This window comes from Lipomyces tetrasporus (genome assembly GCF_029532465.1).
Source record: "Lipomyces tetrasporus strain NRRL Y-64009 chromosome Unknown POJ06scaffold_5, whole genome shotgun sequence".
NCBI classification, from domain to species: Eukaryota; Fungi; Ascomycota; class Lipomycetes; order Lipomycetales; family Lipomycetaceae; genus Lipomyces; species Lipomyces tetrasporus.
Window position 1 is genome coordinate 324,308 of NW_026611600.1, and position 13,716 is coordinate 338,023.

The 13,716-nt window shown below is 47.3% G+C and overlaps 5 protein-coding genes across 5 annotated transcripts; 2 read left to right on the forward strand and 3 right to left on the reverse strand.

The window, feature by feature from the left end:
* Positions 1 to 51: 51 nt before the first annotated feature.
* On the reverse strand, positions 52 to 444 carry POJ06DRAFT_237821 (uncharacterized protein; the record flags this gene model as incomplete). Its single annotated transcript, XM_056185972.1, has 1 exon — positions 52 to 444. One exon carries the CDS (start codon positions 442 to 444, stop codon positions 52 to 54), a length of 393 nt encoding a protein of 130 aa, XP_056043736.1.
* Positions 445 to 1,227: 783 nt separating this feature from the next.
* On the forward strand, positions 1,228 to 1,819 carry POJ06DRAFT_100917 (uncharacterized protein). The gene has a single exon (XM_056183912.1). The coding sequence runs from the start codon at positions 1,278 to 1,280 to the stop codon at positions 1,626 to 1,628; it is 351 nt and encodes a 116-aa protein (XP_056043737.1). The 5' UTR covers positions 1,228 to 1,277; the 3' UTR covers positions 1,629 to 1,819.
* Positions 1,820 to 2,071: 252 nt separating this feature from the next.
* Positions 2,072 to 2,311, forward strand: POJ06DRAFT_267884 (uncharacterized protein; the record flags this gene model as incomplete). The annotated part of the gene is made up of 1 exon (XM_056189269.1): positions 2,072 to 2,311. One exon carries the CDS (start codon positions 2,072 to 2,074, stop codon positions 2,309 to 2,311), a length of 240 nt encoding a protein of 79 aa, XP_056043738.1.
* A 57-nt stretch (positions 2,312 to 2,368) lies between these two features.
* POJ06DRAFT_252269 (uncharacterized protein) lies at positions 2,369 to 2,773 on the reverse strand. Its single transcript, XM_056187502.1, has one exon. It carries the CDS (start codon positions 2,767 to 2,769, stop codon positions 2,491 to 2,493), a length of 279 nt encoding a protein of 92 aa, XP_056043739.1. The 5' UTR covers positions 2,770 to 2,773; the 3' UTR covers positions 2,369 to 2,490.
* Positions 2,774 to 8,387: 5,614 nt separating this feature from the next.
* On the reverse strand, positions 8,388 to 10,542 carry POJ06DRAFT_267887 (acyl transferase/acyl hydrolase/lysophospholipase; the record flags this gene model as incomplete). The annotated part of the gene is made up of 4 exons (XM_056189270.1): positions 8,388 to 9,319; positions 9,442 to 10,061; positions 10,122 to 10,406; positions 10,454 to 10,542. The coding sequence occupies 4 exons, from the start codon at positions 10,540 to 10,542 to the stop codon at positions 8,388 to 8,390; spliced, it is 1,926 nt and encodes a 641-aa protein (XP_056043740.1).
* Between the last annotated feature and the right edge of the window lie 3,174 nt (positions 10,543 to 13,716).

Genomic DNA, 13,716 nt, shown 5'->3' on the forward strand with positions numbered 1-13,716 from the left:
ATCATACAGTTATATACATATCGTGCTCCAAACCAACCCAGCGCTACTGGCTCACAGACCGCGCCTGCCGGCACGGTAGCCCTCCATGTATGCGGACACGTCGTTTGGTTGGTGGTGATGCTCGATCTCGACGTCCTTGACGGCCTGAGCTGCCGCGGTGGCGGCGGCCGTGACGGCGGCCTCGACGTCGGGGTCGGAATGCGAGGTCGCAAACAGTCGCGACCGGCGACTTGACCGGCACTGCGGCGGCTGCAGATGGTGTTGGTGGTGGTTGTGGTTATGGTGGTAGTGGGGGTCGCAGACTATTGGATGCGACGACGGGTGTGCGCTGGGATGGTGGTGCAAGCAGGACGACGAGCCGTAGTAGTGAGAGTGGGACGGGTGGGAAACGTAGTAAGGACCGTCGTCGTCATGGTGGCTGCTTGAGAGTCTGACCAGGCACATTTCGTTTGGTTGTGATTTGAGTAGAACCAGCAGTTGTTATGAAGAATTTATTTAGCGGTCAGAAAAGATAAAAAGACGAGCGGAAGGAGAACAATGACGATATATGAGTCAGCCGGCAAGCCGCCACCGTCACAGTGAATGTCTACGCCTGCAGTTCAACAATCATCTTGTTATACGGCATTCAGAAGTCAAGCCATATTCCGCAGTCGTGCCATAACCAGCGTTCTTTCGCGCTATTGCCGTATGCTTCCTGCAATAAATGTCCAGCGTAATATCTCACATTTGCACTTCCGGAACCGGCATCGCATCATCGGTTCATTCAAATGTGTCGGATGTCTGCCCAAAAAAACAAAAAAAATGCCCCCAACTAATCTGCACATGACGCGAGAATCGCACACGACCTCGCTAAGCGCTGCGGCTCAGGGCGGCCAATGCGGACGGTACCGCCAGTGCCTGATCCGGCCATGTGATGTGTTGGCACATGTTCTAATCGCCAGTTGCGGTTGCGCATGTTCCCGACAGGAAAATAGTAACTTAGTAAATAAATTTGAATAGAGACATTTTGCCACAAAGTTTCTCAATAGTTTCTCAGTCCGTGCGCACCCTAACAAGGTAACCCTAACCATTAAGTTGTTTTCTTACGGCGCTTCCAAAACAGAAATTTTGCCATCAAAAACCTTAACCAAAATATTAAGGTTTACAGGGCGCAAGCTCGAGGCAATCTGTAAACAACGCGTCTACTAACTATACTATCTTCCGTCTAGAGGCTTTAGTTAACAATGACTAGAATTCATCGTCCACACCACACACAAGCTCCGACCATTACACTGATAATGTTCCATTATCTTCTCTTGCAATACGTTGCGCTTGCCGGCTCTGTCACAGGCTGTCGCCAGATTCTGTACCCCAGCGTGCAGTTCAATATTGAGAACCTTGACGACAACGAGGCCATATTTAAATTTCGTTTTTCTAAAGGGCAAATACTCGCCATTTTACCCTACCTCCGACTTGACCTTATCCAATGGTCAAACCGTTACCACCCGGATAGTCTCACATCCCTTTGCATTCTCTTACGCAGATTGGCATACCCTGAACGGTGGGGCTCGATGACAAGGGACTTTGGACGGTCGCGATCCTACCTGTGTTCTGTAGCACGAGACGTGGTGCTGCACCTGGTAGACTGATTTGGTGGGTTGCTTGAATGGGACCGCCGTCGCTTGACGCCTGAAACACTCTTCCGATTCAAGCTATGTAGAGAAGAAGTGTGGATACCCCAATATCTGGGGGTTTATCGAAGGTACCTTCAGGCTGACCACGCGTCCAACGGAAAACCAAAGGTTGGTGTACTCTGGATATAAACATGCACATGGATTTAAAGTCCACGCGGTAGCAACACCTGATGGAATTATTTCGTCTGTCCAAGCCCATGGAAGGGAAGATTGGCGACTGGGCCATGTTAAAAGAATCAAGGCTTGAAGAAATATTAAAGCAGGTTAATTCTTTAGTCCCTGATGATCGCCAGCTTTTTTTATATGGAGATCCAGCTTACACTGAAGGTTACTGTATATGGGACCGTTCAAGACAACGCCAGCACATCTTATTCTGACTCCTGACGAGGCTGATTTCAATGCGAGGATGTCTGGAGTTCTTATCGCATGTCGAGCAGTTGTTCGGCCTTGTACTCAACAAATGGGCCTACAATGCCTACAAGTATGGTTTGAGGCAAGAGTCCACGCCAGTGGCCGCGTTTTATATGGTATCGGTACTATTCACCAATATCCACACCTGCATTGCGGGCGGCAACGAAGTGTCGCAGTCGTTCGGGTGCGCGCCGCCGTCGCTGGAGGAGTATCTGGGTCAGGATTAGCTGTTTAAGCTGTGTCTGTGTTGCAATGTAGTTTATAGCAAATTTATTTCTAAAGTTCCACTTATCCAAAGCAACAAGAAGCTATTAATGAAGACATGAAAGCAAGCGGCAGAGCAACGGGCAGAGCAAATGCACAGAGCGAATAAATAGCAAGATATAAAAAATAAAACAATACTAAGCTAAATTTTGTGTAGTATCAAGGCAAGAGTTTCGTTCAAAGACGAGAACTGTTCTTGTACTTGCTTCTCTAAGCGAGACGTCTGTTCGTGAGCCTGATGTGTAAGACTCGAAATCTTTGTGTCCATCTGATGTATCTGTGCTTCTAATTCCGTTGCGCGATCAAAAGATATTGCGCTGTCGTTCGGCGAACAATTTGCGTCGTCGCATTGCGATTGTTGAGTGTGCGGCGCCATAACCGAAGTCAGCGCATCAGCAAGTATTCTGGTGGATGATATCATCGTCGTGCTCATCAGATCACTATTGGATAATTTCGTGCGCTTCCTACTGGGCTGCGACGGTCTGTCGCCATCAGTTTCGGCGTCATCGTCATCACCATCAGCAGACTTCTTGCGCCCAAGCATCATTTGACGCCGAATAGCCTTTGTTCTGGCCTTAATTTCCGCCAAATCCTCTTTCTGAGCCAAAAGTTCTTTTTCTTCTATATTGACTTCATCGAAGCGTTGCATGAATTCGTCCAACGCCTGTTTAAGGTCGGTATCGGCCTCAGCGACGCCCGACTTGTACTTCAGCTGTTCTTTTCGTTGCCTGATAAGGCTCTCCACGGTTTGTCCTGGCTTTTTGATAGGTACACCTGTACTGGTGAGATTCCAGACATAGAGATGGTCGCCCGCCTACTTGTTTCCGCCTCAAAAATGTGAGAAATATCCTTCCAGAACTGGACTTTCCGTCGTCTCGCATACTCGCTTTGGTGGAGCACGCATAGAGGGACTAGTCTAGCCTTCAAGTTGTCGTCCAAATAACTTCGCTTCCGCCGTTCGATATCTTCAATCGCCAGAACAGCTGATCCTGGTGTTGATGAGGGATCAATCGACGAGGAAGAAGTCGCGATTGTGGGCGTGCGCGTGAGACTAGGCGTATCGACAGTAACAATGTGTGATGCTATAGGGGAAACTAGAGGAACTGACTCTCTAGTACTCTGGGGTTCCGGACTAACGACTATCGAAGATCCATTTGTAGAGGTGAACGCGTAGCTTGGACGATTTATCGGGCCTCTAGCCACGAACTGCGAGGATTTTTCCACAGAAGAGCTATTGGAAGACAGTGAGTTCGCATGAAATGTATGGAACATCTAGAGCCATCTGGTTAACGTCTTCCGCGGTTCAAGAAATGCGCGTATCGTGCTGGTTTTAGTGTTTAGAAAGACCAGGCAAGGTTAGTTTGCTAGGTCAAACCTGTCGGTGCTCAAGGTTGGAGCTAGTCCAGAGTGGGGATAGCTTGCTCATCCTTTGGGATTAGTGCAGTTGCTTAATTAGTGGATAAGGTCAGTCATGACATGCCTTAACGATAAGGCGCCTTAACAGCTGCGATTGCCTAATTAGTGCCCGAAAAAGTGTCAAGTATGGAGGGGGCGACGCCCCCGGAAAAGGCGCCGCTCGTTATACGTGTACGTTATCATATAACTTATACAAAATTTATGATGATATGATAGCTGCTTTAGCTTTTCATTGGCTGCCGATTTGCTACTAGCCGTATTGGGCTGTGTCGGATACGGATATCCGCCTAATTTGACCATATCCGCCATCCGCCATCCGCCGTTACAAGTTTGTCGGATCCTCATCCGCCGTCTTGTCGAATAAATCAGTCTTCCTATCCGCCTTGATCGGATAAATCTAAAATGATTACACTAGCCTAATTAGGTTAGAGGATTTCCTTTAATTTAGCGCCAAACGTTATTTGGAAATCAAAATTTCACCTGTTTTCGTTAATACGACTCTCTCACTTTAAGTAAATAACTGTCTTCCCGGAAAATCCTCGGACAATTGGCCTGAATGCTCGGAATAGGGAGACATGTTTCTGGAAGCTCAGGAATGCGATAGTGGACTTGGTTCGTTATTTTGATTTTGATTTGAGTTTTGTACATTCGCAGGCTCGGGTATGACCGAAGGAAAGCACCCATATAAGAATGTAGTAAGTCCTGCCGAGTCTTGCATTGAAAAAAACTTCTAAAATATCTCGTTACTAGCTTCGCAGCTATTCGTAACATATATCATATCGTTACGCCCGAACGCCTTGACACCTTACAGGGCACCAGTGATTTAGAAACATTTGGCGCCTTGGTGTTGGGTGGCCACCAACAATCGAAGGTGAATGCGGGCCGAAAGGATCGTTCATTTCTGAATATCCCTTTTTCTTTTATTTTTTTGATCTATATGAGACGTGCATGCGATAATACAAATTTGAACAATAAGAAGCAAAACAGGGCGGTATGGGGCTTGCGCCGTCTACCACCACTCTTCCAAACTTCAACACATTATACTAAAAACTAATCCTCTAGAGAAGAATTACCAGATCCAGATAATTCCTCACTTTCTTCCCCCCCACAAATTCGTTAGTTTCTTCAATTTTGCGCTTGCGCGGGCATCCACGAGGCCGTTTTGTGACCTCCTTCGTAGCATCCACGGCAATTTTTGAAAACTACTCAGTACTAAACAAGAATTTCCCTTCTAGTTGCACTCTTTTACCCCTCTTACGAACCTTCCGGGACTGAAGAACCTCTGCTGCATCTTCCGTTTGCTTGCGCATAATCGATAGTTCCGTTTTTTGCATTTCATAAACGTCGGTCAGGCGATTGATATATCGCTTGACTGGTGATGTAAGTTGTTCCTGGTTGTTCAAGACCGATCGCAAGATTGCAATTGATTCTCGGAACTCAGTGTCGTCTGGGAGAGAGCTCTTCAGCAAGAAACAATCGAGATCCCCTTGATTCACAGGCGTTCGTAGGACTTGTTGTATGGCTGAAGGAGGTTCTGGAATATGGCGGACCAGCCTTTGAGGGTTATATGGAAACAGACCAGCACCTCTCCAAGCACTCTGGGTATCACGCTCTGTAATTGCCTTATCCCTTCCCCTCTTGTACATCTGGACCCACTCATAGTGCTTAATCTGGCCAATACCTACCCTGGTAATGTCATCGGTCTCCCTGCCAAGAGCTGTCTTCAATGGACCAAACACTGAGATATCCAGTGGTTCCAGCACATGTGAGCAGTGAGGTGGAATGATCATAAGGTCGATATTGTTTTCCATGCAGTAGGCGATGAACGGGGCAGTAATATGGCTGCTACGGCCATCTGCAATCGGGAGACGGGGGTTAGATCCAGCCTGTTCACGGGTTTCTGGCTCAAAAATCTGGGTCAACCAGGCCATTCCATGGCTATCAGATGTCGAACCACTTTTGCTGGTAGAGAATCTCCAGTTTGGCGGAATATCAGGTACTACCCCGTTGGTATTCGTGTGTGAACCCTTGAAAATGATCAAAGGTGGTAGAGCTTTATCATCTGCGGAAAAGCATTCAATGGCTGTCATCCATTGCTGACGGCCTGGAATAACTTTTGACTGGCTTTTCTGGAAAGTATCACCTTGTTTGATCGACTTGTTCCGATGCCGTAACCTGTTTCACCCATATTAAATACGTTACGGATTCATAGTTCTTTTCTGAAAACTGCACTTCAATTGCACCAAACCACTGGTCAACCCTCTCACGCGTAGCCTCTCGATGCCTTGCCGAATCCAATTGACGCGTAGTGACCGTCTTTAAATGTGGGAACCGATTCAAGTGGCGATAGATCCATTCGTGGCCAATTGGTTTGTATATATAAGTCGGGCGTTCCTAGCCGCTGACGCGTGTCGGACGCGTCGAACATGAAATTCTTAGCCATCTCCACAACCAATGCATGAGTTACCGGGTGTGCTGTAATAGCAATCGAAAGATCCAGCGCTCAAGAGTCTTCTCCTCCGCGTTTGTGAGACTCTGTCTAGTTGCAGCAGCTTGAGACTGTGATTTGCCTCCAGAGACGCGTAGTTGAAGGGTAGACCGACTAACATGAAATTGAGCAGCAGCAGCGTTAACACTGCTACACTAATTATTTTGCAGGGTTAATAGAGCCATATGTATCTGTTCTTCACGATCCATGGGTTTTTTGGTTCTTCGATAGAAGTTGGAAGTCTGGTGGTAGCCGGCCAAAAGCCTCTACGGCCCAAAGTCCCATACCCTACGTACAATCCGCAAGCCATATTATTAGCCGTATTTACCTTTTTCTTTCTCTGTAAGCCAGTGTATTTTACAAGCTATTTACTGGCATGTACTGTGCGAAGAAAAAGGGACAAAAAGGCACAAAAAAAAAGTAAATAGCTACGAAAAAAAAGACAAGGAATAATAATACCTGATCCAAACCTAAACGCTGGCAGAGCTCGGCTTAGCACCATAGAACGCACTAGCATAAACAGATAGCAGTCCGCTCAGCAACGTGACAACTTGGTATTTCTCCATTACCTAAGTGTGTACATCTCGCTCTCACATTGTTAACTGCTTCGGAAAATGGACGCAGTTTTTTCCGGGACGTCCGCGATCTCCTACGGTTATACGTCGCGTGCAAGATCGACAACCGCGTGAAACAGCGATACGCCCAGATCGACACCCGTGAACAAAAGTCCTTCGCCGTTGAGTGATCTATCAGATGAACACTCGAGTAAGTATTTTAAGCTTGCGCGTTCGCCGGAATCCACAGCATCGAAAACGGATATATCGAGCGCGATGTCAGTTACACTGTCAACGGAAAAGTCTCCAGTCCCAGATGGCTGCCACTGCCTCCTTGTCCTGGTTACCAAAACACGTAGAGACTGACACTGAGTGTAAGATAATTCCTAACTAAGGATTTTTGGTGATGTCAGGTTGGGAGTTTATACCTTATCACTAATCGCTCACGATGCCATGTAGGCGTCACTAATTGTAGTTTGTTTAATCACTAATGCCTTTGAGGCGTTGCTTCTCGCTGCACATTCTCTCAGATACGCAGTTCCCTTCGGCCAGCATACGGGACACGACAGAGCGTCTGTTGTCGTTGTTACACTCCCGGCGCGGGCTGCCTCGCTATATCTTTCCAGGAAGGTAAGAGATGCTGAAGTGCGTCCACAGTGAGAAATTTGGAGAGGTGTTGACACTGATCCGAAACACGAGAGGATTCTGACAGCTCGTCAACCGACAAAGTTTGTTCCTGTGGACAGCCTGCTGCACTTGTAGAGTTGCAGGAGTAAACCAGCTTGCAGTCCATTGTTTTGCCGAGTCATTACGTGTAATTGGCTCTCCGCCCTCAAGTGGTACATTCAATCGCTTCTTCGCGAGCCGGTCTTCGGTGCCTCCTGGCCACTGCCGTCAGTTGGTGATAGACGATTCTGTTAGAATGAGGAAGACGGTCGGATATGGTAACGGATAACTCGTCCATCCCGATGACGGTAGAGACCTTACAATCGCTGTCAGACATCTTGTTGTAAGATAGGATAATGGATTAATCTCCAACGGATTGAAATTTATTGGTAGGATGAGACGCGTCGTTCATGATTAGCTGGATTAATGACTACTGCGCTAGCGTCTTGGCAAAATTGCGAGTAATATTCGTTATTCGTATTCACACTCCGAATCTTTTCCGTTAACTCACAAATAAATGGAAATCCCGCGAATACGAGTAACGAATACGAATAAGGAAAATTTTATTCGTTTCCACCCCTAAAATAATTACATATAACTTAACGTTATAAGTTACTAAATTATATATGATATTTAAATAAAAGTGTGGGAGCTAATCATAACAGAGGCGCAGATCCCCGAGATGCTTAGATCGTGGTGAAGTGCATTACAGCCATTGGTTTTGCCTGGAACGGGTAGTACGGAGGCCAACCACGGACAGCCGGTTCAATTACCACTTTAAATGGCCCAAGACATGCGTTACGAACTGGAAAAAGGTACCATCCTACGAAAGCGGTGTTCGACCGTGGTCATCCTTCGAGTTCGGTTTGGCGTCATATTGCTCGATTAGAAGCCGCACCACGGTCACGTGCCCATTCACCCGTACCTCCACCACATCGACTTTTCAGAGTCGACACCTTTCCACGCTAGCACAAGCAAATTATCCCACCCACTGAGACTTGGTGCTCGATCCGTGTTGCTGTTAGGGACAAGCTGCGCAGGCCTAAACCTATTCCCCTCACCCGGCCAGGACGTAAGCCATACATCAGCCGACGGCCCCGGCCCCTTTCCCTTCCAGGCCGCGTAGATAGTACCACTAACTTCTGCAAGCGCCGGGCCAAGGTTGCTCTCTACATTCCTGCCCAACTCCTGGGGTTCCTCGAGAAGCTCGTTACCGTCCTTATCCAGGCGCATCCACTTGATTCTTTCCGTCCTTGAGTCTTTCCACGAAACGAAAATCTCGCCGCCAGGGCACGTTAGACTTACGTTAGCATCGGTCTCAACGAAGGGCAGGCGTATCGGCGCATCCCAGCGCTCGCCATCGTACCACGCCAGGTAAGCGTATTTATCGCCATCTATCCCTTTCCATAGCGCGTACACCCGCGTTAAGCCGTTCATCTCCCAGAGAGCAAGGGCCGGCCCGGTACTACTGCCGGCCCCAGGAATCTGAACAGGATTGCTCCAGTCTAGGCTGCCGGGATGAAGCGTGGAGAAGTACAGGGTTTCATTGTTGACCCCTTTCCATGAGGCCACAAGTTTGCCTGCCAGAGCTGCCACTGCAGGCCTCTCTCGGCTGTGCGCGTTTTCGTGAACGAGGTTAATTTCGCCCCGCCTCGGAGTGCCGTCTCCCTCCCGACTGAATCTAGACCAGTAAAGGCGGGTGTTTTCAAAGATTAACAGTTCAGTCCTCCCATGCCAAACTGCGACGAGATCTGGCCCGAACTTCGCAAGAGCAGGCGCAGCTTCACTGAACCCTTGGTCCGTTAGCAGAAGTTCAGGGCCAGCCCGCCAAGTCATATTTTCTCTACCTAATATAATGGTTAGCAAATCCATTTTATTTTTTCGATAGGGCGGGTGCGTTCATTCTCTAAACCATTTCTTGTGATATATCGATAAAATTGACATCGGGGAGAATGTTCAAATTGCTTACCTGATTCACCTGCGGTAGTATACCCCGAAATCTCTGCTGATTGGGGGAGATCTTTCAGGATTTTGTTAGAATTCATCAGCTTTGCGGCACATAGCCCCAGCTCGTCATTATGATTGTTGAGATATCCCTGAGTTGCGGCATCCATCTTGTCCATGTGTTTGCATTCTTCTAGGCCGACTCCCTGCATACCTTGCTCGACGTTGAATCGAAAATATCTGCCTTGTTTCGCCATGTCGCTGTGTGCTAGAAATTGTTGAGCGGTCTTCTCCGTCTCGGTCGCAATGTCTACACAGGCTCGCAGAACCTCTTGCAGCCCGGAACCGAGCCCCATCGTTTCTAATTTTCCAGTGCCAATGCTGACAAGGCAAGCAATTTGAGCCTCCGACCATTCCCTGCGAACTTCGTTGTACAATGCCCACACAGGGTTGTTGTTACCCATGCCCCCATCGGCATATATAGAGCCAAGGGATCCGATTGAGATGGGGTCGAAGTAGAGGGGCGCGGCAGAGGTAGCTCTAGCAGCTTCCCAAATCGTGCACTTGACCGGCGGTTCCATCTTTGAGGGATATCCTCGGATCATCGTTTGGCTCCGATTTGCCACTCGGGTCACACAGACCGATCTAGGCAAAGAAGGGAGGTCAGCATTGTACTGGTCGCCGAACAAATTGGCTCAAGCTTACACCTTAGAGGAATTGCTCTCTGTCAAGAATTCCTGGTCAACCTCAGATTCACCGAGCTTCTCCTTTATTGTTTCCTTCAGGCACCGTTCCAGCGCCTCTGCGCTGAACCAGGATTTTCCTCTGTAGGCGTTGAAGTATTTCGCAACGGTGCTCCACCACCTCCACCACCACCACCACCACTTTACTGGCTCCTCCTTCGGAAATATCTCTTTGGAGAGCTTTATGTACGCCTGTATGCATTCATCAATGTCCATTTCAAGACGTCCGAGCATCAAAGCTATCAGTCTGACAAGCATCAGTAAGGCTCCCTTTTGAATCCTTCTCAAACTTACCCGCCCGTACTTGTACCGCATATGACATCAAAGAAATCGCAAGGTTTTGCGAGCTTCTGGGACTTTGTCTGAGGTTGAATACGGTGCATCAGGCGTTTCAGGATCAGTAACTCAGATAGGCCTCGCACCCCGCCTCCATCTATTGTTGTTTATACGTTAGCTTTGTGAGATAATAGCTAAATGAGACGTGAATCCAGTCTTGCCTAAAGAGAGTAACCTGAGGGATCGTGGACACGGAGGTGGATTCGCCTGATTCGTCATCTCAAGTAACTTGAATTATATACGCCTGGCAGCGGGTCCTGCAATAGCGGACGGGTTTAAAACGAACTGTGGTAATTCAAGTAGTTTCAAAGGCACTGATAATGTGAACAGGCAGGAGGACGACGCCGGTCACGAAGATAGGTGGCCCGAACGTATAAAGTAGCTGAATACCAATTCCTTAGAAAACGAATCAGCGATATTGCTACTTTACCGTGACATGAACTATGCACAATGACGACAAGCAAATGTATTAACAATAAGACAATTTCTTAATGAAAGAAAAAACAAGAGAACATAAACATACGTGCGATCCATGCCCACCGATTTGCATGACCTGCATGTGACATGTCACACTGTGACCCATTCCCGCGGCTCCGGGCTGTCTTACCGCGACTTAAACGAAACCCAAAATTTCGGCAGACAAAAATTAAACTTTGGCTGCATTTGGCTCAGGCATTTTTCGGTTTTGAGTCATGTACATAGTTAGCCCGCCTTGGACGCATATTATCATTCGAGCCGTGCACAATAACACCGTCGTTTTGTTGCGTGCTCTAGATCTGCGTCATTATTCAGTCATTTGCAATACTATATGTCAGGGGTGTTAACGAATAACGAATATATTCGAATTATTCGAATTATTCGTAATTCGAATACGAATAATTCAATTATTGTTGCTTACTAATGCGAATACGAATAAAATGTGTTTATTCGCAAATTATTCGTAATATTCGTAAATGTTTCGCTCGTTTGAGGTAACAGCAATTTTACACGACATATACTTCATAAAATCACGGCTTCCCTGCCCGGTCCCTCTTGTACACTGCTCGCAACAACATCAATCTTCTCATTGTCTCAGCACTCAATGAATGCCTCCGTAGACCTAGAAGATCTCTTCCCGTATTAAAGAGTCTTTCGACAGCCACCTCAGAGGCAGGAATTGCCAAATAATCCCTTGCTGCGGCTGCCATTCTAGGGAATTCATCCTGATTCATTCGCCACCATTCAAAAAGCCAACCTCTTTCCATGGTCACTCCGTCGTTGACCACAACTACCTCATTGTCGAAATACCGGTCAATATCAGATACACGGCGTTGTCGCGGTTGCAATTTCTGCAGAACTCGCGCTTCAATACTGTACCCTGTGACTATTTTTTCGTCTGCAGAAACCGACACAGGGTCTGTTGTTAGCGGGTACTGTCGATGTAGAACCTCCTTCAGATGAGTAATGACTTTCGCGGCAGTTGATTTTCCAAGTTCTTTCTCCAAAAGTAGAGCTTTGAAGCGTGGATCAAGGACGAGAGCTATATAATATGCGTCTACCCCATCCATACAGTTATAGTACTTTTGGTACTTTTTTAAGCCTGCCTTGACAGCATGGGCAATATCAACATCAAGTTCAGAAAATTCTCCCTCCATGGAAGCAGCATCATTGAGCATATCGTGCAATTCATAGTAGATTGGGATCGCGAGGCTGATCTGAGGTTCTCTCTTGGATACGGTCAAAGTAAATTCTTCGAATTTTTGCAGAATAGTCTCGACTTGTTGCAAACGATGCCAATCTTGGGCACTAAAAGGAGGAAGATATTGCTGCTGTGCAACCCACCTTCTTATTTGTTGCTTTGCTTCGATGGCGTCCCGGAGCATTCTATGGGTGGAATTCCATCTGGTATCCACGTCATATTCGATGAATTTAGATTTCAATCCGTTTGCTTTGCACATAACCTTCCACTGATCCTTTCGTTGTGGCGTGCGGGCTATCCAAAGAGCCATGATCCGAAGTCTAGACAATGCCGAATGCGAGTCAATATCCAGGTTTTGATTTGTTTGCAGGAGATCTGCTTGCGATCTCCTGATCTCAAGGCAGATAGAATATCGCTGACGATGAGATTCAGCACATGTGCCAGACACCTGACATAGCTATCAGTCCCTTGAAAGCGAAATTCCTCAGGACGCCCAGTTGTATCATCTGTTAAGAGCTGTTCCTGTAACAAGTATAGGTCAGACACCAGTGTTTGGTTATTTGATGCGTTATCCGCCGTAATAGTGAGAAGCTTGCGCTCAATTCCGAGCTCGACCAAGGTCTTATGCAACATATCGGCCATGTTTTCCCCGGTGTGTGCTCCAGATATTTCTGCAAACTCAAGAACTTGTTCCCGATATTGAAAATCAGCCGTCATCCAATGTCCGATCACACCTAACATAGCCTTCGAGTTTTTGCTGGTCCAAACATCCAGCGACAATGCAATACTCTGACACGTTAGCGCCAAGTCATCAACCAATTGAGCCCGACATAAATTGGATTCCGCATCAATTCGACTAGCTGCCGTCTGCCGGCAACGGAATGGAAGTGAAACACCTATATCGTTGAATATTTGTTGGAATGACGATGATTCAATTGCCAGGAACGCCATATCATCCGTGACCATCCAACGTACCAAATTCTGCTCTAATCTTTTCGCTACATCATCCTTAAAACTCTTCTTGAACATCGTAGTAAGCGATTGCTGCTTCGGTTCCCCTTCATCCCGTCCATGGCCATCACCGCCATTCAATGGGATGCCATGCTTGCCAAGGTGAAGTTTCATGTTGCTGGTGGAAGTTGCTCGGGCGGAATCCGTCGTCTTCCAAGCACGCATTTTGCATCGAATCTCACGATCCACGATTGGTCCCTTCTTGCCTCGCTTCGGATACCATAACTTTCCGGGAAGCTCAGAGACGCTGAAGTTTGACCACAGTGAGAGATTCTGGTTCTTGTCGAGATGTGCTGACGACTCACCCGAGACACCAGAAGATTCTGGCAGTTCTTCTACCGACGAAGTCTCTTCGTGACAGGTGTCAGACGTCTGAGAGTCGGTTGGAGCAGGGGAAATTGATATCCACTGACTAGCCGAATTATTAGCTGTAAGTGGCTCAACGCCTTCAGTTGATAAATTCAATCGCAACTTCTTAACGATCCGGTCTTCAGGACCTGCCTCTTCGTCACTGCCGTCATTAAGGAGGTGA